Source organism: Salminus brasiliensis, chromosome 15, assembly GCF_030463535.1.
Source record: "Salminus brasiliensis chromosome 15, fSalBra1.hap2, whole genome shotgun sequence".
Lineage (NCBI taxonomy): Eukaryota > Metazoa > Chordata > Actinopteri > Characiformes > Bryconidae > Salminus > Salminus brasiliensis.
In genome coordinates this window covers 29,220,310-29,245,920 of record NC_132892.1, presented here as the reverse complement: position 1 = coordinate 29,245,920, position 25,611 = coordinate 29,220,310, and the positions used below count along the sequence as shown (strand labels likewise).

At 41.2% G+C, this 25,611-nt stretch overlaps 5 protein-coding genes across 5 annotated transcripts in view; all 5 read right to left on the bottom strand.

The window, feature by feature from the left end:
• The window catches only part of ppp3r1b (protein phosphatase 3 (formerly 2B), regulatory s1ubunit B, alpha isoform, b), a 29,038-nt gene extending 27,349 nt beyond the window's left edge, over positions 1-1,689 (bottom strand). Inside the window, exon 1 of the mRNA XM_072657480.1 lies at positions 1,468-1,689. Coding sequence (XP_072513581.1) covers positions 1,468-1,470 — 3 coding nt within the window. The 5' untranslated portion in view covers positions 1,471-1,689. The remainder of the gene's footprint in view (positions 1-1,467) is intronic.
• A 2,407-nt stretch (positions 1,690-4,096) lies between these two features.
• Positions 4,097-9,464, bottom strand: cnrip1a (cannabinoid receptor interacting protein 1a). The gene is made up of 3 exons (XM_072657036.1): positions 9,126-9,464; positions 8,101-8,245; positions 4,097-7,047 (listed from the first exon to the last, which is right to left on the bottom strand). Exons 1-3 carry the CDS (start codon positions 9,302-9,304, stop codon positions 6,883-6,885), a joined length of 489 nt encoding a protein of 162 aa, XP_072513137.1. The 5' UTR covers positions 9,305-9,464; the 3' UTR covers positions 4,097-6,882.
• A 3,685-nt stretch (positions 9,465-13,149) lies between these two features.
• LOC140535475 (class I histocompatibility antigen, F10 alpha chain-like) lies at positions 13,150-14,523 on the bottom strand. Its single transcript, XM_072656871.1, has 3 exons — positions 14,324-14,523; positions 13,829-14,113; positions 13,150-13,579 (listed from the first exon to the last, which is right to left on the bottom strand). Exons 1-3 carry the CDS (start codon positions 14,463-14,465, stop codon positions 13,281-13,283), a joined length of 726 nt encoding a protein of 241 aa, XP_072512972.1. The 5' UTR covers positions 14,466-14,523; the 3' UTR covers positions 13,150-13,280.
• A 3,909-nt stretch (positions 14,524-18,432) lies between these two features.
• Positions 18,433-22,115, bottom strand: LOC140535474 (class I histocompatibility antigen, F10 alpha chain-like). The gene is made up of 6 exons (XM_072656870.1): positions 22,028-22,115; positions 20,757-21,014; positions 20,081-20,365; positions 19,263-19,535; positions 18,996-19,094; positions 18,433-18,835 (listed from the first exon to the last, which is right to left on the bottom strand). Exons 1-6 carry the CDS (start codon positions 22,080-22,082, stop codon positions 18,822-18,824), a joined length of 984 nt encoding a protein of 327 aa, XP_072512971.1. The 5' UTR covers positions 22,083-22,115; the 3' UTR covers positions 18,433-18,821.
• Positions 22,116-22,401: 286 nt separating this feature from the next.
• On the bottom strand, positions 22,402-25,554 carry LOC140535518 (class I histocompatibility antigen, F10 alpha chain-like). Its single transcript, XM_072656917.1, has 3 exons — positions 25,500-25,554; positions 24,619-24,876; positions 22,402-22,673 (listed from the first exon to the last, which is right to left on the bottom strand). The coding sequence occupies exons 1-3, from the start codon at positions 25,552-25,554 to the stop codon at positions 22,402-22,404; spliced, it is 585 nt and encodes a 194-aa protein (XP_072513018.1).
• Positions 25,555-25,611: the final 57 nt, after the last annotated feature.

Sequence of the window (25,611 nt, the reverse complement as noted above, 5' to 3'; positions counted from 1 at the left end):
TTAGCAAGATCTCAATACGGCCACTGCTCATTCTAGCCAACTCCATTTAGATTATTGTCTATGTACCCTGCAGCACATTCAAGGAGACCCCCAAATAACTCCAACCAGCATCTACAAGCAACGATCTGTAGGTTAACACAATATCTGATTATAAAACAATCAGTTGAGTAAGATGCTATTAAGTTATTTTGAGTATTTTTGCAAGCTCGATGGCATTACTTTCCATATCTGCTAGATTAGCAAGATCTTCTCAATGCGGCCCGGTGTAGTAGTGCTCAAATGACCACTGCTCATTCCAGCCAACTCCATTCAGATTCTACAAGCGAGAACCTGCTTTTTCTAACGTGACACTTGCTATTAAACCAAACCTTTAGTACGATTAGTAAGATTATTGTCTATGTACCCTGCAGCACAATCCAGGAGACCCCCAAATAACTCCAACCAGCATCTACAGCAAGATCTTCTCAATACGGCCCAGTGTAGCAGTGCTCAAATGACCACTGCTCATTCCAGCCAACTCCATTCAGAGTCTACAAGCGAGAACCTGCTATCTCTAACCTGCCTTTAATAACAAGCTATGGGTGGGAATTAATAATAATCAAGGCACTGCACACCAGGATGCAGCTACCCCCATCCTGGCATGGGTGGGTGCTAACAACAAGGCAGTAACTGCGAGGTTCACCACTGCAGGACTCCTGAGTGCAGTTTGACAGCTGTCATGTCCTAAACGCTGCATCCCAGCCATTCACCCGCAGTCTGAAGCGAGGTGCTAATTCATACTCACTCACTCACACACACACACACACAGCTACACACCTTCTCCCCAGCGGGTGTAAACACGGCCCAAAGCGCGGCTCTAGTCTCACACAAACCGTCTGAAACACACACGGAGCTCGTCTGGACGGACATGCGTGCAAAAACCTCCACCTCTGGTCGACGGCAGAGGTAAATGAGGCACTTGCTGCTAGCCCAGCCACAGCAGCGAGCCAGCGCAGCCCGGCGCAGCCCGGCGCAGCCCAGCGCAGCCCAGCCTGCCTCCACTGACTGTGCCGACGCTTGTGGTCTCTTCCCTCCGTTTCACACCGCACTAACCGCACATATGAAGCCGTTAGATGTTAAAACAGGGCATCAATATGTTGGTATGAGCCGTTATAAACGGGTTTCAACGACAAATTGACCGTTAACAGCGCGCGCGCGCACACACACACACAGGCTAGCGGGCTGAACCGAGGCCACGGCTCCTGCTTTCATCAGCATTAAGCTGCGATCACGACACGGCGGTAAACACTTTCCTGTGTCGACATATAAGGAGATTTCGTTAAAACAGGCCAAATTAAGCGCCCAGGGAGAGCGGAGGGCTCCGTTTTTGTGCGTTGCGAGTTAACCAGCTAGCCTACAGGCTAACGTCTAGGGCTGTGCGCTTAAATGCTAGCTAGCTCGCTCGCCTTAGACTCGGCGGAGTCTCACCATTCTGTCGCCTCGGGCCGAATTTCACTCGAGGAAGAGGAAGATGAAGAGTGGCCTTTTTTTTTAAAAGCGGCTGAGCGATCACCGGTTCTGGCACCGTCACTCCCCGACCCTTTTGGCTCGGTTCTTCTGGACCTGTGTCGACGGATGACGGATTCACTGCGGTAGGGCTCGGGAGGCGCGCAGAGTGGGCAGAGCAGGAGGAGAGAGAGCGAGGGAGAGAAGCAGGGGGAGGGGCGTTAGTACAGTACATCCGGGGACTTCTCGCTATCTCCGTGTGCGTGTTCGAGTGTTCGAGTGTTCACTACACCCTTAAAAGGGAGGAGGCGGAGGGTTCCTCACGGGCTCCTCACTACGGAGCGCCAACGTAGAAAAATAATAATATTAAAATAATAATATTTAGGGATTTACAGATTTATTTCAGAACTTCTTAAGATTCTCTTAATTTTATGAACTGTTTTAAAAAAAATTGTTCCCATAATTTCATAACTCGTTCCCTCAGTTTAATAACCTGTTTTCTTAACTGAATTAATTATTTTCTCAGTTTATTAAATTATCTTTTTTCCCATCTTTTTTAACCCCCCCCCCCAAAAAAAAAATCGCCACGATTAATCGAAAATCGATTAATTAAATTGAGGTATTAATTGATGGAACTAATAATAAATTAGTTAAATTAAGGGAATGACTGCTAACAATCAAAGTAAGAGTAGAACAAATAAATAAGACTCTTTACTTGAGTAAATAAATAAGATAAATCTATAAAAAGCTATACAATTAAAACGAATAATAATGAAGTAAGTTAACTACAATTAAATTAAATATATAGTAATAATACAAAATATAAATAACAACTATACATTATTAAATAACTAAATAAACGATCAACGCTGGCGCTATGCGTTTGTTTACATTTGCGTTTAGGCGTTTTTAGGATCTCTCTCTCTCTCTCTGGGAGAATTGGAGGAAAATATATCATGAGTCCAATTAAAGCACTTTAAGGGGGCTCCACAGATTTCTATTACTATTCAGAGCAGTTTGGTGACTCCTGAGTTGTTCACTCTGGTTTGGGGATCTCAGACCGCTGCTCTCCCCACGGCCAGGACACCCATGAAAACCTTTGCCTTTAACATATAAACACCAGTTCTGACAAAACTGAGATTTCATATAACTGGACAAGAAATGTCTTTAACAGATCATTTGCAAAATGTAATTAATAGAAATATATTTTTTTGTGAGGTAAACACCCACACATTTAGCTAACTGTGTAAAATTACAATTACATCAGCTGCAGATGATCTGAACATGGTTACAGAGGATTTGGGAGGATTTTAAGAGGATCTTTACAGGATTTTAAACCTCAGACATTTAGACATCGCTTTGTTCTTGACTGAAGTTGAACTGAGTGGTGAAGATCAGATCACCATCATGGCCAGAACCAAAGATCGCTCTGAGGCCTTCAGAAAGAAGGTTGAAGAGGCAGGTAAGTCTGGGAAGGGGTTTAAAAAGATCTCCGACCGTTTCACTGTCCACTAAATCATTTACAAGTGGGACAACTGACCAACATGGCCAGATTGGGCCGTCCTAATACGTTCAGGACAGCCCAAGAGCTGAGACATGACACAACATGAGTAAAGACGTCTCAGACAGTGCTAAACTGTCTCGCCCTGATGTTGAAAAGCCAAAATTCGTATATAAAGTAGCAGGCAAACGTTTGGGCACCCTGGTCAACATTTCTGAAAAATTGAAACGAACACCATGCAAACATTTGGTCCTCCCAAGAGATCTGAACCCTCAGATATCTTTTAACAAGGCCTCAAACCCTACTTAGCTGTGGCTTGTTCACAGTAATCATTAGGAAAGGCCTAGCAATCCAAATGTCAAAGCCTTTTCCAACAATCAGCAGCCATGGCCCCCTCTAAGCAGCTGCCTAGTCACTGATCTGACACACGAGTTTGGTCACGAAAGTGAAGAATTCGACCTGCCGCTCTAGAGAGGTCACCCAGGTGCTTGTTCAGACTTGATTACTGCAACTCCCCTCTGGCTGGTCCTCCATCAAGCCCCTGCAATTCATCTCATCTTCAACGTTTCTAAATTCAGCCATGTTCAGCTCTTCCTCCTCTGCTGTGTTCTCTCTTCACTGGCTTCATCAGATTCACAACCCTGACGCTGGCCTACAAGGCCAAGACTGGACAAGCCAGCCCCTCCGTACTTGATGGCAATGGTCAAAAGCCGATCTGCACCAAGAGCCCTGTCAGCTTCGAGTACGGCTCGGCTCGACCCGCCATCCTTTAAGATCCACGGAAGACGAGCGTCCAGACTTTTTTACCAAAGTGGTGGAACGAGCTTCCCCTGGGTGTCCAACGCTCACTGTCTTCAAACCCAGACTGAAGACCCTCCTCTTCTGAGAGTACTTGGGCAAAGTGTAGTGTGGAGAATTATGGTCTCCATACTGACTCTTGTGTTTAGTAGTATCTAGAGTAGCTTAGAGGGATCTTTTGGATCCTAGCTGATACAAACTAAGGGTATTTTCTGAGTAAACAGTGAAGCACTTCTGGAGAAGAGCGTCTGCTAAATGCCTTCAGTGTAAGTGTAGTGTAAGCTGTGTGCGAATACTCATGAAATAAGACACTTTTTAAGCATTTTGATCTTTTTATCTTGAAAAAACCCAAAGAAGTGAACAATTTGGCTCAGAGTTGCACAGAAATGCCTTAAATAATACAAAAAAAAGACACAATTAATCAGATACTTATTGAGAAATGCACACAATTACCACACAAGCCAATATAATAAAAGTAAAAACAAAAAATTCAAGCAATAAGTTATGAGATGCTTTAATTCATCTGAAGTAAAGGCCCACTCCAACCACTGTGCTGATATTTCGAATTTCGATGATATTTTCAAACCTTATAAGGTCGTTGTTCTGGATTGTCATCAACTTATATGGTCTTCTGTTCTAGCAGCACCCACGCTCTCACTCATGGGAAGGTAGTAAGATTGTATGTGATTGTAATATGGTCATCACAGAAGGAACGTACTGTAACTCATTATAACTTGATGACAATGACGGCAAATTGGGTATATTCATCACCAATCAGCAAAAAACCCAAATATGGAGTGGTGCAGGCCTTCAGTTCGTTTGTGGTATGAAGAGGTAGGCAACTTAAAAAGCACTGAAGAAGCCATAAACGACTATAAAAACAACTAGAATCCAGAAACAGTTCATACTGTATACTCTCACACAATAAATACACACACCATTCACAAATAAATAGGTACCAGCGCCAGTCCCGGAACATCACCACGTCCAGCGATCGGCCTTTTCTTTATCACATTAACTTCGTATAATCGTATATGCAGATATATGCAGACAGCACCCTTTTGGAGCAAGCATTATTGAGCGCTGCCCTTTTTTCATTGTACAGCTAAAATACTGGAGTAACTGCATGCCTTCAGTAAGGCATTATCAGTGAAGAGACGCTGAAAAAAAAGAAGTTCCATTATGTTGGTAACCATGACGGGGCAGAAAATGTACTGTAAGATGTGGGCGATGGAGAGCGTGGTCCAAAATGCAGGAATGCATTAACCTTCCCTTCTCCTACGCCCTTCCTAGGTACCTACACTGCTAGCAGTGAGCTTCTTTCATAGCAACTGTTGCTAGGTTGGACAAGCAATGGCCCTAATTAACCTGCCCATGCTCCACCCAAAATGTGTTCGCATATAGCAACCGTTGCAAGGATGGACAACTGCCCCATCCATGTTGCTAGGTTGGACAAGCGATGGACCTTAGTGACATATCCATGCTCCTATACACAAATGTGTTTTTTCAAAGCAACTGTTGCTAGGTTGGACAAGCCAAACTGTCTGTTGTCCTCAAACATGTTTTTTTTGTAGCAGCTGTTGCTAGGTTGGACAAGCAATGGCCCTAATTAACCTGCCCATGCTCCACCCAAAAACGTGCCCTATCCATGGCCTTGTCCACAAATGTGTTCTTTCATAGCAACTGTTGCTAGGTTGGACAAGCGATGGACCTTAGTGACCTATCCATGCTCCTATCCACAAATGCGTCCTTTTGTAGCAACGGTTGCTAGGTTATTTATGAATGGGCCTAATTCAATAAACCATGCTCTACCCAAAATTGTGTCAATGGGTCGAACGGTCCTATCCATGCTATTGTCCGCAAATGTGCTCCTAGCAACTGTCGCTGGGTCGAACAAGCAATGGCCCTAATTAACCTAACCACGCTCCATCCAAAAATGTGTTGCTAGGCTTGCTTATCAATAGGTCACCCAAAAATGCATTCTTTCATAGTAACCGTTGCTAGGTTAGCCAAGGAACAGGCCTAACTGTCCTTTTCGTGCTCTGCTCACAACTGTGTCCCCCCCCCCCCCATTGTGTTGCTTGTCCAACCTAGCAACAGTTGCTACCATAGAACACTTCTGTGGGCAGAGCATGGGCCTGACAGGACAGCTAGACCCTCTGCCTGTCCAAACCTAGCAACAGTTGCTATGACAACACATTTGTACAGAGAGAGAATGCATCTGAATGAATCGCACATGGTGTATTATCTTCATTTGATGTATATTCATTTGATGTCCTGCTGTTTGATCGTGCTTTTCTAAACGTAAAGCACTTTGATTGACCTTTATGCTTGAAATTTAATATGCAAATATATAAGCTACTGGGCAGCATACAAACCGAGCGTGAGGTATGGGTTACAGTTCGAGGAAAATCTGGGAACATAACTGAAGTTTGTTCTGAATTACTGAAACACTAATAACAAAAAAGGGCCCAATATCACAGAAGATCTACAGTGCAATAAGAACAGCATTAGATAGAGGGGATCTCTCTCTAACAGGTAAAACGAACAGAACACTATGCACACTTTTAACCCCTTAAACCCTTAAAAACTCTATATTGGGGTCTTCACTTGAATCCCCCACTCACAACTACACACATATTCAATTCATAGCTAGCAAATAATGTGTAGCTGCTTACTACTAAGCCTTAATAAGAATAACTGAATAATAGGAGTTCAAGGGGTTAAAATTTGGTCCTTGATTGACTAATAATGCATACAAACCATCAACATGCATGACACACACACACAAAAAAAAACTGTGAAGATTTTTGACCACTTTTGACCACTGATCAGTCATTGAAGGCCCTCGTCTCTTTCTCTTAAAGGAATACGTCATTCAGAAATGCTAACACGCTAATAGTAATGAGTAAATCATGCTGATAGGTCCCTGCCACACTGTTAGCCGTGTTAGCATCTTTGGCTTGAGTATTCCTTTTAAAATGACCGGACTCCATGCCTCCGTCCAGTACATAAACTGCCCAGTGATGGTTACTGTCCACACAGGTGTAGTGCCGCTGCGCTGTGCTTCAGCCGGTTATTGCTATGGTGGCTGTCTCTTACTGGAAGACCTCCTTGTTGATCCACATCAGGCTGCGCGTCTCGTTAGGCTTCACCTCGTAGTCGATGCAGCTGAACTTGTTGCCAAACTGACAGTGCTCCCGCTTGTAGTAGTTGTAGTATTTCACCTGCCAGACCGTTTCAAACACTCCAGCGTCCTTGAACTGAGAAGAAGACATCATGTTTTTAATGAGGAGCTTCGGTGCCTTCGTTCTAGCATCTCTTTTACAAACATGGTTCTTTATGGACCTGAAATGGTTCTTCTATCACATTGCTAATAGCTCTTTTTCACCAAATGATCTTCTGGTCAGGTTTGCACACCTGTGCTTTTTAGTCCAGACTCTGGGTCGATTTCACCCTTGGTGTGATTCGTTTGGGCAGATGTGAATAATAACAACCACACAGAGACCTTTGAGAGGAGGTGGTCTCGGTCTGGTACCAAACGAACTGCAGTTTGTTCGTGGTGAGAACGTGATGTGCCCTCTGATCTGCCCTAGTCCAGAACACAGGACCTTCTTCCTGTATTAACTTTCTTGCTCCCACCCCAGACTGACTGACTTGACCACTAAGCAGAGAGAACATTGTCACATGATTTGTGGGCTGTGATGCATTTTGGTGTGCTTAGCTTTTTCCTTGTGTGAAAATAAACATTTACATTTACACCATTTATCTGACGCTCTTATCCAGAGCGACTTACAAGGTTACTCGTATTACAGAGGAGGGCCAATGTAGTGTTAGGAGTCTTGCCCAAGGACTCTTATTGGTGTAGCGCAGCACCTAGTCACCCAGACCGGGAATCGAACCCTAGTCTCTCACATGGTGTGGTAGCTTCCTGGCCAGTAGTGGTGTTATCTGTTGCGCCACACCAACCACCAAACCCAAGGGGAAACACTCCAAGTTTACAAACCTCTTAACTGATTCGGACCAGATCCAGCAATCTGGCCCGTATTTGATCCAGATTGGATCTGGATGCGTCATCAATGGAAGTAGACTGCTGCACGCTCTCCGAGGGCACTGCCATTGTGGCTTTCCCTGCCCTCTACAACTTGACTGGGAACAAACTTTTCAGGTTCTGAATCCGAATTCGGTTTGGGTGAAAATGCAGGCATGCAATGCATGGAAGGGACCGGTTTCATGTTGGTTGAGAAGAGCAATCAAAGAACCCCTTGTAGCACTTTTACACTCTTTTATTACACCATACATTAACAGTAGCTCACCTGTATGGAGACCTGCACCGGCTGCCTGTCCCCGCTTTTGGTGTGCGGCACTCCCTCAGTGTCGTAAAACCCGTAATATACAATCTGTTCATCATCTTTGGACTGCTGCTCCAGAGGAAAGCTGCCGGAGCCAATCCCCATAGTGCTGAAAAGACCAGTAAGACAAGAGACGGACCTGTCAGTTCTACTGCAGCACAACCAGAACAACATCCATCATATAAATGATCTTCTCATGCATTCAATTGGTTCTTTGAGTTGTCATGGTTCCATATAAATATTCTCCACATATGCACGAAATGGACAAAAATATTGGGACACCTGCTTATTCACTGTTTCTTCCAAAATCAAGACTATTAAAATAGTTAACCCTGCTTTTGTTGGAGTAACTCTCTCTACTGTCCCAGGAAGAAGGCTTTCTGCTAGATTTTGGAGGAGCATTGCTGTGTTAGTGAGGTCAGGACATATGATGATCACCACCCCACCTCATCATCCCAAACTCATCCCAAAAGTACTGGATGGAGCTCCACCACCATCATTCCAGAGAACACAGCTAGTTCCACTGCTCCACAGCTCAATGCTGGGAGGCTTTATACCCCTCTAGCCCACGCCTGGCATTATTAGGCAGCACAGTGACAATAGATTCATCAATGTTTATCTGCACCAGAGAGTCCTCATCTATTAGCAGGGACTAGACAACCTGTGTGTGTGTGCATATGCACATCTGTATCAGCAATGGGTGCAACCTAAAGTAGTTCAATGCATTTATTAGAAGGGGTGTCCACAAACATTTGGACAAGCCTTCTAGATCTAAAATACCACGCCTTTAACGCGCCTGCTCCTTATCTGCCCTGATAACCTGCTGACCACCCATCATCACGCGCACAGCCCACACCCCGGCCCTGCAGGACCCACACCAGGCTGCTGATCCCAGCACAGCTAAGGGGGGGGAGGTCATTCATCTCCGCAGCCCCGTCCGCCCGTGTGTGTGTGTGTGTGTGTGTGTGTGCGCGTGCGGTTGTTCTTACGCGGCCTCCGCCTTGCCCGGTTTCACCACCACCTCGATTTTGTATTTGGACCCAGTCAGCAGTTTTATCGTCCTCGTCTGTCCGAACCGCGACCCGTCCGCTTTGAAAAACACGGGGCCGTCGTTGGGCTCCATCTTTAGGGACACCGAGATGTTTATTACGGGTGGAACCTCGGCCATGATCTGCTAATAAATAATAACGGATCAATTAAATAAATAATTAAATAAATAAATAGCTGGACGCTGGTTTTCTATTCCTGTCGAGGGCTCCCTGCAATTAAAGGGATGGCGGACGGTCCCAGGAAGCGACGCTGGAGGATGGAGGGGGTTTATTCGTTTCCTCGCCCGTATTCAGACAAGCCCCGCCCCCCCCGCGCTGTGATTGGCTAAGCAGGACGGGCTTAAGGTGGCTAGAGCCTTTAGCTGGCTGGACATCCTGGCTGAGCAGATTACACTCCTGTAGTGCTAAAAAAAATGGCTCTAAGACTTTGTAGCAAGAGTGGAACCCATTTTGGTGCTATGTAGAGGTTCTTTAAAGAACCATATACATATACAACGGTTTCTAAATCACAGAGAAGAAGCATTTAATCCTGTCTGAGCTCTGTAGCCTTTAGCACTGCTGTCTAAACAGTTTCGGACTCCTTAAGTACAATGTTAGCAAAAAGAGCTATATTTAGTGTTTAATGTGGTTTATAACAATAGTGGAACAATGCTGATGCTTTATAAATCTGAAAAAATAAAAGACAAATATCCAGCGTGTAATTTAGAAGAGCCGTTTCAGGTGGTTTCAGGTGGCCTGGCTCTGTAAAACTGTATTCTTAGCTGGACGGGGTCAAAAGATCAGTTTCTTTGGCTAGCATGTTTTCAGATTTTCTCTGTGAGGTCATTTTGTGCAAAGTAAAATGTGGGTCCTGATTTCAGGGGGATCGTGATCGATGATCTTCCCCGGTCGTGAGTCGTAAATTTGACACGGTTAATATTCACGACCCAGTATCCTGTAGTAGTGTGGGGTGGACGCCGGTTTCCTTTGTGGGAAACATGAATGACCTGATGCCTGAAAGACTGTCAACCAATGAGGACTGAGCTGAAGTTAAAAGAATGGTGGCGAAATAAATACTTAAATATTTCTTGGCTTTTTATGAGCAGAAAACACACAGCAATGGTTTTGCTGCCATCCGGCCAAAACAGATTTACTCTATGATGTACATGTTGTGCAAAAATAAACACATAAATAAACGATGCAAATTACAGCCTCATCACAGTGCAGGAGTAACGGCGAGGAATGTGACTACCAGTGGACTACCTCTAGGCCACATCTGCCTATATAATGCCTTATAATCTGCTTATATAAATGTAGCATAGCACTTAGATTTTAATGCAGTTTTTACTCATTTTGACTTAAATATTTACTAAACTAATATTTAAAAAAATACTTTTAAACACTAAAAAGTGTTTTCGATGTACCATTTTGGTTCACAAGCTAGTCAGCAGTGCCTGTACATATAGTAGGGGTGGGGGTGGTATAGATCAGGCAGGGTCAAAGGGTCAAATTCTTATTTAAAAGCTCTGTACTGCTGCATCTGCACATTAACTGCTATTAAATACCACTATTAAACACTACTACCGAAAAAAATAACAGCAGGGAACATTATATAACAAAGTTATACATTATATATTAAAAAATATGCGACTATATATAGCATTATACAGAACTAGCACTATACATAAATCTGTACCATGTAATTATACCATAGCTGTATGCATTTTAACTCACTATATAACCAAACGAACAACCAGCCAATCCCAGGCAAGGAGGTGCTCTTCTATTGACCAATCCCGGTCAATCCCAGCCCAGGAGGCGGGACCTGTCTGAATACGGGCGGGATTAGTGATGACGTGCCGGATGCTGTGACGCGTTCGCGAGTCGACAGCCTCTACAAGCTGTAGGCGACGGCAAGGCGAGGAGGCGAACCGGCCAGCGCAGTGTTTCCAAGCTCGCAGTCCCCCCTGCGCGGTGCAGTGTGGCGGCCCTCCTTCTCTAAAACCTTATTTAGCTCAGTTAGGACCAGGGTCACCAGCTAATGTTGTGGTAGAGCTGCAGGAGAGACACAGACCTGTGCAGGTGGATCTCTGAAGCTAGGATAACGCTGAGGCTCACAGATCTGAGGACCCAGCTGAGGTCCCAGCTGTGCCTCATCAATAAACACTCAGCTTCTGTTAGTTTTCACTCTCTGTTGTCTTTAATTGCTTGGTTTTGTTGTCAAGTTACATGAACACAAGTGTAGAGGTGTGTAAAAATGTGGGAGCTTGTCCCTCAAAGTTAAAAAAAAAAAAAATATATATATATATATATATAGAAACAGCACAAGGATGAGCCTTCAAGCATTGATAAACACCACATAACTAATAAATAATGATGTACTGACAAAATATTAAATACAGTAATTATTAGTGGACTGGTATTTTCCTGCATTATAAGTGATTTATTTTATTTTTTTTGCAGTTTTGTGACATGATTTGACATGAAAATATCACGGTGAATTGATTCCATGGTGTTCAGACGGGTTCAGATCACAGCATGTACAGGAGAAACAGAACTATATATTTTGGCCAAAATATGTACGTTATATGTAAAATATTCAGTCTAGCAGCAGAAACAAATGAAGTAAAATATGAAACATTTTGAAAATCACAAATGTTTCCAATTTCCAATATAAAAACAATTCATTTGGAGCATAGGGTAGAAATTCTACATAATTGCATGAATTTATGAATATATATATATATATATATATATATATATATATATATATATATAATAAAAACCCATGATATGGCCAACGAGGTCATGAAATGAAACTCATCAGCACGTTCAAAACACGCTAAAAGAATGGTGGTGAAAAAAAAAAACATTTCTTGGCTTTTTATGAGCAGAAAACACACAGCAATGGTTTCGCTGCCATCCGCCCAAAACATTTTGTGCAAAAAGAAACACATAAATAAACAATGCAAATTACAGCCTCACCACAATGCAGGTGTAACGGTGAGGAACGTGAATATATATATATATATATATATATATATATATATATTTTTTTTTTTTTTTTTTTTTTTTTTTTTTTTTAATAAACATCCATGATATGGCCAACAAGGTCCTGTTTTGAAAATATGTAGGTAAGGTCTGTATGACTGCTTTACTTTGGCCTAATGTTCAGTAGGATGTCTGCTTATATAAGCTGCTGGGTTTCTAATGTATGTCCTGACTATTAATTATATAAACTCTTAAAACTAACAGTGCCAAACATAAATGCATCTGTGGTGTGTCCCATGAATGAGCCTCCAAGCATTGATAAACATTGCATAAGCAATTAAAAAAATGCACTGTAAAAAATTTAAGAAATAAATAATACTTGGATTGGATACATGTTTTGCCGGTTTGCCATTTTTCTTTATGTGACATAATTTATTTATTATTATATTGACTCCATGGTGTTCAGACAGGTTCAAATGACAGCATCTATAGGAAAAACAAATGATTGTTAGCTGTGAAGCCATTTTAAACACATGATGTAGCTTTAGATGCTGCATACTGAACTCAATAATTCATATTTTACATATTTAGGATGGAACTAAAGGAACTATATTAGAAAATAATATTTTATTTGAGCATTTTTCACTAATATACTTATGAAAAACAAATATTAAGTAGGCCATAAGACCATTTATTTTTCTCCAATTGTACAGGGTTGACATATGAACATACAAAAAACATCGAAAAATCCTCTGTAGCTCCTCTTTGTTGTACAGTAGCTGAGTTGCTTACCTCGAGTTCTGCAGCACCACCACACTACAAGACCAATTCCAGCAGCCAACAAGCAAATACAGACAAGAGATATCCAGACAGCCATTCCTCCAGCTTTCTCTCCACCTGCAGAAGAAAGCAGGTCTGTTTTCACTGGGTTTTACACAAGTTTCACTGCTGTACAAAAAGTCTGTAGCCTGAAAACCTCTGTAGTGATGAACTGAATGAGGGACAGATCACATATTTAATGCTAGTTTTAGGCTGAAATGTCCTTTAACAGGACAATCAGTTTCAGGAAGTTCAGGAGAAGAAGTGTTCAGTACTGATAGATTAAGAATTCATTAACTAAAACATTTAATGATGTGCAGAAGTCCTCATACCCCAGACTCTGGTGATGTTGTCCGGTACGCTGCTATGCAGCACTACACAGCTGTAGGTGTGTTCTCCTACATCCTCCTCTGGAACTATCACACTCTTTCTGGTCTGGTACGTGCCGTCCTCATTCGGCAGCACCTCAGTGACCCCTTCATCCACAGGCTGAAGATCTGGACCGAGCCAAACCACCTGAACCACCCGGGGGTAAAACCCAGTCACATGACATGTGACTGTAATGGAGCCGGCCTTCTGCTGCTCAATGATCCTGACTTCTGGAACTGGAGAAACAACAAGAGACAAATTAGACCCCTAAAGGTAAGAAGATCCACAACATCTGTTCTATATATTTGGTTTCCAAATCTGTGTTGTCAGCACTATAGCTGTAGTATGCAGTAACATCTGATGGTTTGTAACCATCTGCTGTAGAACATTGTGATGACTCATAGGTAGCCATCATCCTACCCACAGTAGCAAGTATGCCATGCTTAATGAGTGCCTTAAGGAATGCAGTCAAAGACATATCTTACCTTTTCTGATGTGGACTCCAGGAGCTTGCTTTAATATCTTCAGTCGTTCCAAACATGATTTCTTGTAGTATGCTGCAATCTCTTCTATAATGACTGAATCTCTTTCCCTCAGATTCTTGTATGGGACAGCTTGAGGAGCTACAGCTACAAATGTCTTGCTGTTAATGTCAAAACTTAGGAAGTCCTTGCCATTGAATGAGTGGGTCATAAATGCCCCGTAAGTCCCATTTGGATACAGAGAGCAGCATCCAGATACTTGGTAAATGTTCTGGTCAGACAGTGAACCTAAATCAGAGAAACAACAAATATTTACTAATTTCCAAATCCTGTAAAGTTTAGTTTGAAGCTACACTTCTGTAGATATGTATGTACCTACAATTACTGGGATCATTTGTTCCAACAGCATCTGTAGTTAAGTGCATATATAAAGGAGCTCAGTGCAGTAAGCAGGGCCAAGACCATAAAGGGTCATTGGTAGCAGTGGAGCGTTTTTACCTGTCAGGTTGAACTGTTGAATGGCCGACTGAAACCCAAGGGTAACATATCTGTTGTGGTCTGACCAGAAATTAATGCTACTCCACTCATCTCTTCCTGCAGTGGTGTTGATCCAGTCAGGACAGGGCATTTTGGACCTCATAGTGCTGTCATAGTAGAAGACAGTGACATCATTCACAACCCTCCGTTCTGCATATTCAGGCAGGCTGAATCCATTAGAGAAAGTCCAGTGAGCACAGCTGTCATACTGAAGATCTGTAAATGTAAAGTTTGTATTAAATACAGTATGACTTTATATGAATATGTCTTTCATCATTTAATTACATAAAGAGAACATAGATGAAAACATTACAATAAAATAAAAAAATGTATTTTGTTCCTTAGGGTCCTAATATATATATATATATATATATATATGTCTTGTTTAGTAATGTATTTCACCTGAGACGGGGGGGTACTTAAGGAGCTCGGCTACAAAGCTCCTCGCCAAGAATTGTAGGTTTAGAGCCTCGAGGTAGCCAGAGAGGCTCGTGACTCAGATCACGGTTTGTTTAGGCCAGTTTGGTTCACAGTACCGACTCTCGCTCCAGCTAGCGACCCTTTTCCACTTCGCGTCTCCAGGTTTGGTCAGCCTAACCGTTTATGGTTCTGCAGCTGATTCCCCAGCTCTCTCCCCCCAGTTTTGTTTAGTCTCTGCGTGGTTCATGCTTGTCCTTAGTATATATTAACAAATATACAAACAAATATATCTATATTCATATTATTTGATCTATGCAATTACTTTTTTATGATGTTGCATATGTGTTTTTCCCTATGATAACAATTTGCCTACTATAGACATCATTGCCTGTGTCAGGTGTGCGTCATCACGCCCGCCACCACGGCAGACTCGAGTTAGGCAGGCTCCCTTAAAGACTTTTGTTGAGTTTCAGTTGAAGTTTGATTCAATGTGTCGGTTCAGAGTTCTGTTCATGTTCATATGTTTGGTTCAGTTAATTTGTCGTCTCACATGTTACTTGTTTTGTTAATTATGTCATGTCTTGTTTAGTAATGTATTTCACCTGAGACGGGGGGTACTTAAGGAGCTCGGCTACAAAGCTCCTCACTAAGAATTGTAGGTTCAGAGCCTCGAGGTAGCCAGAGAGGCTCGTGACTCAGATCACGGTTTGTTTAGGCCAGTTTGGTTCACAGTTCAGGTCCTCTAGTGGACCTTGCTTCTTTTGTCGGGTTTTGCGAGGCGCTTTCGCTCGCTCCCTGGATACCTCCACGAGTCTCGCTCCAGCTAGGTGACCCTCTTCCACTTCGCGTCTCCAGGTTTGGTCGGCCTAACTGTTTATGGTTCAGCAGCTGGTTCCCCAGCTCTCTTCCCCCAGTTTTGTGTAATCTCTGCGTGGTTCACACTTGTTCTTACTTTTCCCTGTAGTCTCTCAGGTACTGCCTGGTAGGTAGTTTTGCGTTGTTCCCAGTTTTCCCTCACCAGCTCACCCAGCTCAGCTCCCACAGCTCTCAGGTGTGCTTTTGTGTTTGCCCGGTTTTGTTGCCGAGTTTACGTTGTTTTACTGTTTAGTCACTTTAGTTGCTGCATTTCTTGCTTTCGTTTACCTTCTGTGTTGTACCTCTTTTTGTTAATTAAAGTACTTGCATTAGCTCCATCTCTGCGAGTGTTTGTCCCTCTGTGTCTGGTCTAACCAACCATGACAGCTTGTTCACATCTAAATGGTACACATTTTAGCTAAAGGTCATAACTGTAGTGTATTGCATTCTTCAATTCCACAAACTAATAATAATTTCTGAGAAAAACACAATTCCAAATCTGACATGAAAGGTAAACTTAACCACATTCAGCTTGTTTATTAATTAAGTTCATTATTGACAAATTTACACTGGATTTAAACCAGGGAAGACCAGGGATGTTGAATATTGACCAGTAGCATACAAACAAGGAAGTAAGGGCATTGAGCACAATGCCAAAGGGCTGCTATAACATTTACCTACCCTACAGTACAACTGTACATGCTGTTCAGACACTCTACGATCTCTAAGTGTAAATGTAAGTAAGATCCTGAATGTAAAGACATTCGAAACTGATCTACAGAAGACCTACTCACCTGTCCTCACTTTCTGAAGATGTAAGAGGAGAAATAAAACACAAAGGTTCTTCATGGCTTCTGGAAGAAGTTAAGAACAGCACTGCACTGAGAAGAGTGAAAGTAGACACTGTTTTAGTCTAAAAGTCATAAAGCAAGCAGTCATAAAGCACACACTAGGCCACACCTTAAAGCTGCATTTATCAGGTTGCCAGATTGTTTTTGTACATCACCACTATTTAACTACTCTAGCGCTCAGAATAGCAAAGTACACATCAGAGAATCCAGTAATTAATTCCATGCATTACCTGTGCTTGTACACTGGTGGTCCAGTGGTAAAATGTGGTACTTGCCCTACCAGGGTTGCTAGTTTCAATTCGGCTGGAAGGGACTTCTCTCCCATAGTGCATAAACTGCTCATTGTCACAACATTTATTAAATCACATTATATTATAAATATAAATAGCAACAATATTAATAATAGTTAACAAATACCTAGATATCAAACATACATTACTGTAATCAGTTTAATTTATAATTAGAGTAGTTCTCACAGGATTTCCACTTTGCACCCAAACATAGACCTGGCAGAAATGCAGCCCTTTAAGGTCAGGGTGCCACTATTGACTGCCATGACCAGCAGCTGCAGCAGCTGGTCCAGTGGATGCCAGCATTAGTCACATTGAAGCCACTCAACCAGTGCTGGCACACTTCCCTTTAAACTCCTACCTGCTGGCCCTTTCCAAGGGCTCCTGCTCAGTGGCAGATTAAAAAGTGGCTAGAATTATGAGGCTCTTCAGACCAGAAGGGGCTAAATGACAAGCTGAAGGCCGAGCTTACCATTCCAGAGCTGCCATCCAAATGAGAAGATCTCTATGTGTGCCCATCACCTCAGAGCTCCAGCTAAAAAAAAACCTGGGGAAGTTGTTTGCACTTTCTCTCCCTGAGCACTCAGCTATGGAGTGTGTGAGAAATCAGACTAGACTTTATTTGCCCATCTTCTTCTCCTGCAGGGGCAAACATCTTCTTTGTGGGCAAGAAGGATGGAAGCCTTCGCCCTTGTGTGGAGTATCTGGATCTAAACTCAATCACCATCAAAGACTGTCACCATATTCACCAAATGCTGAATGCTGTTTTTCATTCATCCCCCTGCTTGTTGTGTATCAGGTTGTGGGCACTGCTCAAGTCCAGTTGTCCAGTGGGCATTAAAAGTACAGAGTAATGCCATTTGGGCTCAAGATGCCCCTGAGTCTTTCAGCACTATGTAAAAAGAAAATAGCTGAGGAAGGCACTTCATTTATTTGGAGCATATTGGAACATATTCATTTACACATGGTCCCTTGTGGAACACATCAGGCCAGTCAGCTGCTACTGGAGAACCACCTGCACATTAAGCTCCATGCCTCAACAATCTTGGCGGTGTCCAAGGGCACCCTCCACGTGGACCTGGCCAAGATTTAGGCCATGGTGGACTGGCTACATCCTACCTCTATCTGGTTGGTTAAGCAGTTCTTGAGGTTTGTCAACTTCTTATGATGCTTTGTACAGAACTTTAGTCATGTGGTGGCTCCCCTCATCGCCCTTTCCCGGAAGACCCCAGACCAATTCCATTGCACTGCCAATACCCAAGAGACCTTTGAAGAAATGAAGGCGCAGCCAACGTCCTTTAGTATCACTAACCAGAGAAACCATCTGAGGTAGATGCCTCAGGTGTTGGCATGGAAACTTTACTTCTTCCAGCTCATGGAGACATCTGTCCAGCTTGCACCCAGAGTCTAATGGCCAGAGCAATAAACTTGGGCCACTATGTCTCAATATTTCTACCAAACATATTGTGGTGTACAGTACCTTTTATTCTGCCACTATTAATTAGAATTAAAATAAAAACATTAATCAATTGTTTATTTAACTTTTTGAAAGTTTGCAATCTAAAGCATCTAAACACTGAGCTTGATGAAAATGCTTAATATTAATGTATATTATGAATATAAAGATACAACAGGGCCATGTTGATTGATTGTAAGCTCGCATTTTTATTAGTGTATTTAATAAATAAATTAATGTCAATAAATTATTTTAATAATAATTTAAATGTGTTTAATTCCCCAGGCAGATGAAGTGGCATTTGCTGCTTCTGCAGATGTCTTCTGTGTGACATTGGGTTTTTTTCTGCAGTAGATTCTTACTGGTCCACAAAATAGTCCCAAATTCTTCCAATAGATAGATATCACACATGCACAGGTCATCTAAAGCTGCCGTTATTACAGGAGTCAAACAGGAATCACCCTGTTTCTGCTTTCCAGGTTGATAAGGAGAGACACACATGGAAGATGAATGTAAGGTAAGACTGGAGAATAGTGAAGGATGGCAGCACTGTTAGCTCCACTGTGTGATTCTTGAAGATGATCAGTTCAGCTCACAGCATCTACAGGAATAACACAGCAGGACAAAGTAAAACTGTTCAGTCAGAAACACTCAAATAACCAAATCTGAAGGTGTGATGTGAGCTCCCTAATGAAACCTGTACTTGAGGATTTGTGTAATCATTCAGTAGGTATGGAACTGCATTAAGTTAATTTGCTTACCTCTGGATCTACAGCAGGTCCAGAAACCTAATCCAATCACCAACAAGCAAACACAGGTAAGAGACGTCCAAACAGCAATCCTGCTGCGTTTCTCCACAACTACACAAAACACAATCCTGAGATCAGTCCAGACTTTCCTCCTAACAGTAATTACACATCATCAATAGACCAACTCATTTCATTTCATCTTTAATAGATCAATCAGAAAAGCCTCAGTACTGATACTGATTAAGTAGCAGATCTAACAACATGCAGAAGTCCTCATACCCCAGACTCTGGTGATGTTGTCCGGTACGCTGCTATGCAGCACTACACAGCTGTAGGTGTGTTCTCCTACATCCTCCTCTGGAACTATCACACTCTTTCTGGTCTGGTACGTGCCGTCCTCATTCGGCAGCACATCAGTGACCCCTTCATCCACAGGCTGAAGATCTGGACCGAGCCAAACCACCTGAACCACCCGGGGGTAAAACCCAGTCACATGACATGTGACTGTAATGGATCCGGCCTTCTGCTGCTCTATGATCCTGACTTCTGGAGCTGGAAAAATGACAAGAGACTAATCTTTGCCTTCTTTGTAGCCCAGCCATCTCATGTATACCTGTGTTTGCTTTGTTTTGCATTGCTATAGGACTGTTGTTCTGTACCCTGGTTGTTGTTTTCCTGTCAGGTTTGCAACCCTAGCAGTGCAGGTCAATGTAAAGAGAGTTTATCAGTCATTTTGGAGCATTTCTATTGGTCCATTTTAACACAAGGTAAAGGGAAGTTGCATAAATGGGCCACAACAACCGTCATGGGCAGTGGTGGCTCAGCGGTTAGAGCGCTGAACCCTCTCTGCTCCCCGGGCGCTGGAGTTGGCTGCCCACTGCTCTGGGTGTGTGTGTACTCACTTCCCCCTAGTTCACTAGTGTGAGTGTGTGTTCACTACCACAGATGGGGTAAATGCGGAGGACACATTTTGCACAAAAGAAATCTTATCATAACCTCCCATGAGCCCCACAGTTCTGAATTAGCCATGTTCTGCTTAGTGAGACGGTGCTTTCAGGGATGCAGTAAAGAAAGAAGAAGTGAAGAACATATCTGACCTTTTCTGACGAGGACTTCTGGAGCTTGCGCAAATATATTCAGTTGTTCCAGGCAGGTTTTCTTGTAGTATGCTGCTGTCTCATCTACAGTGAATGAATCGCTCTCTCCCTGATTCTTGTACTGGACGGCCTGAGGAACTACAGCTACGTATGTCTTCCTGTAAATGTCGAAGCTTAGAAAGTCCTTGCCATTGAATGCATGGGTTATAAATGCCCTGTAAGTCCCATTTGGATACAGAGAGCAGCATCCGGTTACTTGGTAAATGTTCTGGTCAGACAGTGAACCTGAATCAGAGACACAACAATAATAAATACTCATTTCCAAACACTGTAAATGGTTTGAAGATACACTTTTGTGGTTAAAAAGGAAAGCTTTAAAAAGCTGGTAGTTGAAAATGAGCAAGTTAGATGTACAAAGTACACTTCGCAAAGAGACATGGGAGGACAGGAACAGAACCAGGTCTCAGAAAAGGAACAACAGTGTGTAGAATAGAGGAAAGAGGGTCAGCTGCCACCTTGTGTGTAGGACCGCAAGAAGTCTAGTACCAGAAGATCAGAGGGACAAGAAGGACAGTAAAGATGAAGGAGCTCAGTAATGTAAGAAGGGCAAGAACATAAAGGGTTAAAGTTAGCAGGAGGATTTTGCACTTAATAATCTGTCTGGAAAGCAGATTACCTGTCAGGTTGAACTGTTGAGTAGCCGACTGAAACCCACGGGTGAAAATGTATTTGTTGTGGTCCGACCAGAACTGAATAATACTCCACTCCTCTTTCCCTGCAGTGGTGTTGATCCAGTCAGGACAGGGCATTTTGGACCTTGTTCTGCTGTCATGGTAGTAGACAGTGACATCATTCAGAACCCTCCGTTCTGTATATTCGGGCAGGCCGAATCCTTTAGAGTACACCCAGTAACCACAGTTGTCATACTGAAGATCTGTAAATGTAAAGTTGGTGTTTAATAAAGTGGAAATATATACATTTTAATCTTTCATTAAATAAAGAGAAGACAGATATGAAACCATAACAATGTCCAAAAATGTCTTGTCCCTGATATACAGAGCTTTTTCTATCCATGAACAAAATCATATCAAATATATTGTGTAGTTTTATGTTGCTTTAGGGGTTTAGCTGCTAAATTTAAAAAGAAACACAAATATACTATGTCCAAATGTTTGTGGACACCCCTTTTAATGAATGCAATCGGCTACATTAAGTTGCACCCATTGCTGGCACAGATGTGCAAATGCACACATGGTTTGTCTAGTCCCTGTAGAGCAGTAATCCAACAAAAGCAGGATAAGCTATGGTAAATAACCTTAATTTTGGAAGAAAAAATAAATAAGCAGGTATACATTTGTAAATAAATGCATTTGTCCTTTTAAAAAAAATTAAATGATCTTTATATTATCTTAATATTATCTTTAATTTTAAATTGATCTGTGGTTAGTATGTATTTTTCCTTATGAAGATAATATTTCGTAAATGCATAATGCCATTCTCTCTCTTAAGACCTATTTTCTTTCTTAAGAGTCTATTTTTCATGAATTGTTTTTATTTAATTATTTTTTATTTTTTTAATTTTTGACATTTTAGCCTGTCATTTATGTGGTAACATTTTAGGCATCTGTGGTTACTGTGGTATGTTGCAAATTTCAGTTTAACCATCTGATCTAAGTAAAGCAGAATTCTGAATCTGACATGAAATGCAAACTTCACTACTGTCAGCTTGTTGATTCATTAAGTTCACAATTAAGAAATGTCGACTAGATCTAAACCAGAAGAGGCTGTCAAATATTTAAAATACTGCGTAGGACCAGTAGCACATAAACAAGGAAGTAAGGATACTCAAGACAAGGTTAAAGAGCTGCAATGAACCTTAACTAACTACATCCTGGATGTTAAGGAATCTGAAACCTGTCTGTAAACGACATGGTGAAGATTACTCACCACTTAACACTTCCTGAAGATATAAGAGGAAAAATAAAACACAAGCGATCTTCATGGATTCTTGAAGAAGTTAAAAACTGGATCAACACTTAAAGCGAAAGTAAAGATTGTTTTAGGCCACGCCCTAAAGCATGCTGTGGCACATTGCTTTGTACGTCAGCAAGATTTAACTACTGAAGATCTTAGTATGGCAGATTGCCCCTCAGAGAATCCAGGACTTTTGGCAAAATTTAGGATTTTAGATTTTTTTCTTGTTCTTTGTTTTACATTGTACAAAATGCTGTCAGGATGTGTTAGTCACTGGATGTTCAGTACATATGATGCTGAGATTTGTGTGTATCATGTCAATGTGGAATGGAAATTAAATTTTACATTTACCAGGAAGCTTGCTTTAATAAGTTCAGTCGTTCCAGACATGATTTTTTGTAATATGCTACTATCTCTTCTATAGCGACTGAATCTCTCTCCCTCAGAGTCTTGTACAGGACAGCCTGAGGAACTGCAGCTACAAATGTCTTGGTGTTCATGTCGAAACTTGTGAAGTCCTTGCCATTGAATGCGTGGGTCACCAGTACCCTGTACGTCCCATTTGGGTACAGAGAACAGCATCCAGAAGCCTGGTAAATGTTCTGGTCAGACAGTGAACCTGAATCAGAGAAACATGAAATACTGTCTCATTCCAAACACTGTAAGACAGATAGTTTAATAGTGAACAGTATTGATCAGTATTATTAAGTATTTTAATGTTTTTATGTTATATTAACCTTTTTACCAGCAGTTTTGAAAAAAGGCAATGGAAATATGGTTTGTTGTTTTAGAGGTGGAGTAAAACGTGTATCAGGAATATAAAGAAACCCTATTTAGTTACTGTGTCAACAGTCAGAAATGATCAAGGCAGCTGTGGAAAACTGAATAAAATAATAATAAGAATATGTTCAGTTTTTGCAGAAGTTTTCACAAACACAAATACACTTTACAAAGAGAATTCCCGGGCTTGGCAAGCTGCCACTGTTGGGCCCTTGAGCAAGGCCCTTTACCCTCCAAAAAAACACAATTCCACTTGTTTAGGGCAAATAACTATGAATATGTTACTTCAGATTTGGGGTCAAACATTACATTATATTAAACTATTCTAAAATAATTGTGTATACTTTTAATAACTGATCATGTATAAAGATGAAAGCATACATGAAATATTTCACAAATCAATTAATTAATCTCTTTAATTCTACAGTGCCCTGTCATGTTCCTACCTGTGTCTACTTTGTAGCCCCGCCCTCTTATCAATCTCAGGTGTTCCTTGTCTGGTCTGTGCATGTGCTTAATGGTAGTTCATGGTCGTTAGCTTTGTTTAGGTTATGTTATTCTGTTTGTTTGTTATTTAGTTTGTTTTTTTGGTCATGTTTGTTTTTGTATCCAGTTGTGGTTCATTTTGAATACTGTTCTGCTCTGTGTGTTTATTTCTATTAAATATATTACTTGCATTTACATTCACCACAGCCTCTAAGTTCCACAAATGTGACAAACTACTCTGTTACACCTTCAATTGTCTAAATAAAAAAAAATGTGTAAAACAAACAAACAAACAAAAACACATCAGCTACCTAAAACACACATAGTACTGTTTTAATGTTGTTGTTTAAATAACACTTGAGAGTCAAACCCTCCAAACAATAATCAGAATATTTTAGTGCTACAGAATATTAATAAAGGACTGACAGACAAAATATATTTGCAAAATATTTCACAAATTTGACATTTTAATTTACTTACATGATCAGTTATGTAAGTTATATTCAGTAATGCTCTATATTTGCCCCAAAAGCTGATCTACTGTTTTCACAACCACTGAATCACTCAGCTGAATGCTGTTTCTATGATGAGTCATATAAAGAATCAAGCAGTAACATAAAGAAGGGACTTTTGTTAAGGGACTAGCTAGCTATAATTTGGCAGAAGGAAATGCTAACATTAAAACATGCTACATGCTAAATGCTACATTCACGGCTCTATTTACTTATCTCCTACTTCATTTATTTTCCAAGCTGTTATATAAAAGCAACACAACACTAAAGGTTGCAGGTTATCGTGAAATGACAGCACCACTGGGATAAAACATACCTCATCACAGCAGTAATCATATTTTGTGAGAATTTACATAAAAGAGTCTTTTACTTTTCACTTTTTTCATTAATAAATGCATAACAGATTTATTAATATTATTAATATTAATTTATTAATAAAAGTTATATTAATAACTTATAACAGACATGTCACAAACACATTCTCATAGTAGTGATATTTTTAGGTTGTAATCACTTTTTCAAATCTAACTACTTGCTTTTTTAACTGTAATGGATTACAGTTACTGTTTTATCCTGATTACATAACACAGTTACATGTAGTCCGTTACTACTCAACCCTGGCAGTGATTCAGGTGTTGTACTTCTAGTCAAGACAAGTCAAGTCATGTCAAGTCAAGCTTTATTGTTCTTCCATCTGAGTAAAAGTACACAGTGCAGTGAAATGATGTTCCTCCGGGACAATGGCAGCATATATTTTACAATCCGAAGTCTAGAAAAGCAGATTACCTGTCAGGTTGAACTGTTTAGTAGCCGACTGAAGACCAAGGGTAAAGAAATATCTGTTGTAGTCTGACCAGTCATGAATGCTACTCCATTCGTCTCTTCCTACAGTGGTGCTGATCCAGTCAGGACAGGGCATCTTGGACTTTGTATTGCTGTCATGGTAGAAGACAGTGACATCATTCAAAATGATCCTTTCTGTAAAGTCAGGCAGCCCAAATCCTTTAGAAGAAGTCCAGTAACCACAGAGCTTATACTGAAGATCTGTAAATGTAAAGTACATTTAAATGCAGTAGATCCATGGATGACTTCACTTCTTTCATTATTTCAATAAACGAAGAGAAGACAGATATGAAACCTTATTTAAAACTTTTGTTCCTCATATACAGAGATTTTTCTGAATATACAGTGTAGTTTCACATTGCTTTTATATCTGGGGCTTATCTACTTACATTTGAAAAGTAACACAAATACACTATATGCCCAAATGTTTGAGGACACCTCTTCTAATGAAAGCTTTGAGATACTTTTGTACATTCCTGTAGAGAAATACTGCCAATAAAATAGAACTGGAGTAGATTTTTTAAACATGAATCTCTTGGCACTATGCCTAATGCTCCAGTCACTGAATGCAATCAAATCCCCACAGTAATGTTCCGCAACCTAGCAGAAAGCCTTTTCCCCTGGACAGTAGATACAGTTACTCCACCAAGCTCTTTTTAACACCCTGGATTTCAGAAGAAACAATAAATGAGCAGGTGTCCCAATATTTATGTCTACATAGTGTCTATTATTTTTATCCAAATATCAGCTGAACTGTTGTTTAACCACTCTTTGCAAACAAACTAAAAAAGGTTGGGAATGCAGACCTAGTGAAGATCACTCACCAGTCCACACTTGCTGAAGATGTAATAGGAGAAATAAAGCACAAGCGATCTTCATGGCTGCTACAGTACGGTTAGAACATGAACAGGACTGACAAGGTTAAACTGAAAGGGT

What these genes read in the sequence shown, in the direction of transcription:
- LOC140535518 (XM_072656917.1), bottom strand. Translation starts at nt 25,554, where the DNA reads ATGAAGATCGCTTGTGCTTTATTTCTCCTATTACATCTTCAGCAAGTG. An exon ending in TCTTCAGCAAGTGTGGACTG is followed by an intron (nt 24,877 to 25,499) that starts GTGAGTGATCTT and finishes TTACATTTACAG; the next exon opens with ATCTTCAGTATAAGCTCTGT. An exon ending in TAAACAGTTCAACCTGACAG is followed by an intron (nt 22,674 to 24,618) that starts GTAATCTGCTTT and finishes TCTCTGATTCAG; the next exon opens with GTTCACTGTCTGACCAGAAC.
- cnrip1a (XM_072657036.1), bottom strand. Translation starts at nt 9,304, where the DNA reads ATGGCCGAGGTTCCACCCGTAATAAACATCTCGGTGTCCCTAAAGATG. An exon ending in CCGGGCAAGGCGGAGGCCGC is followed by an intron (nt 8,246 to 9,125) that starts GTAAGAACAACC and finishes TGGTCTTTTCAG; the next exon opens with CACTATGGGGATTGGCTCCG. An exon ending in CGGTGCAGGTCTCCATACAG is followed by an intron (nt 7,048 to 8,100) that starts GTGAGCTACTGT and finishes TCTTCTTCTCAG; the next exon opens with TTCAAGGACGCTGGAGTGTT.
- LOC140535474 (XM_072656870.1), bottom strand. Translation starts at nt 22,082, where the DNA reads ATGAAGATCGCTTGTGTTTTATTTTTCCTCTTATATCTTCAGGAAGTG. An exon ending in AGAAGTCCTCGTCAGAAAAG is followed by an intron (nt 19,536 to 20,080) that starts GTCAGATATGTT and finishes TCATTTTTCCAG; the next exon opens with CTCCAGAAGTCAGGATCATA. An exon ending in CAACATCACCAGAGTCTGGG is followed by an intron (nt 19,095 to 19,262) that starts GTATGAGGACTT and finishes TGTTTTGTGTAG; the next exon opens with TTGTGGAGAAACGCAGCAGG.
- LOC140535475 (XM_072656871.1), bottom strand. Translation starts at nt 14,465, where the DNA reads ATGAGGTCCAAAATGCCCTGTCCTGACTGGATCAACACCACTGCAGGA. An exon ending in TCAACAGTTCAACCTGACAG is followed by an intron (nt 14,114 to 14,323) that starts GTAAAAACGCTC and finishes TCTCTGATTTAG; the next exon opens with GTTCACTGTCTGACCAGAAC. An exon ending in TGGAGTCCACATCAGAAAAG is followed by an intron (nt 13,580 to 13,828) that starts GTAAGATATGTC and finishes TTGTTTCTCCAG; the next exon opens with TTCCAGAAGTCAGGATCATT.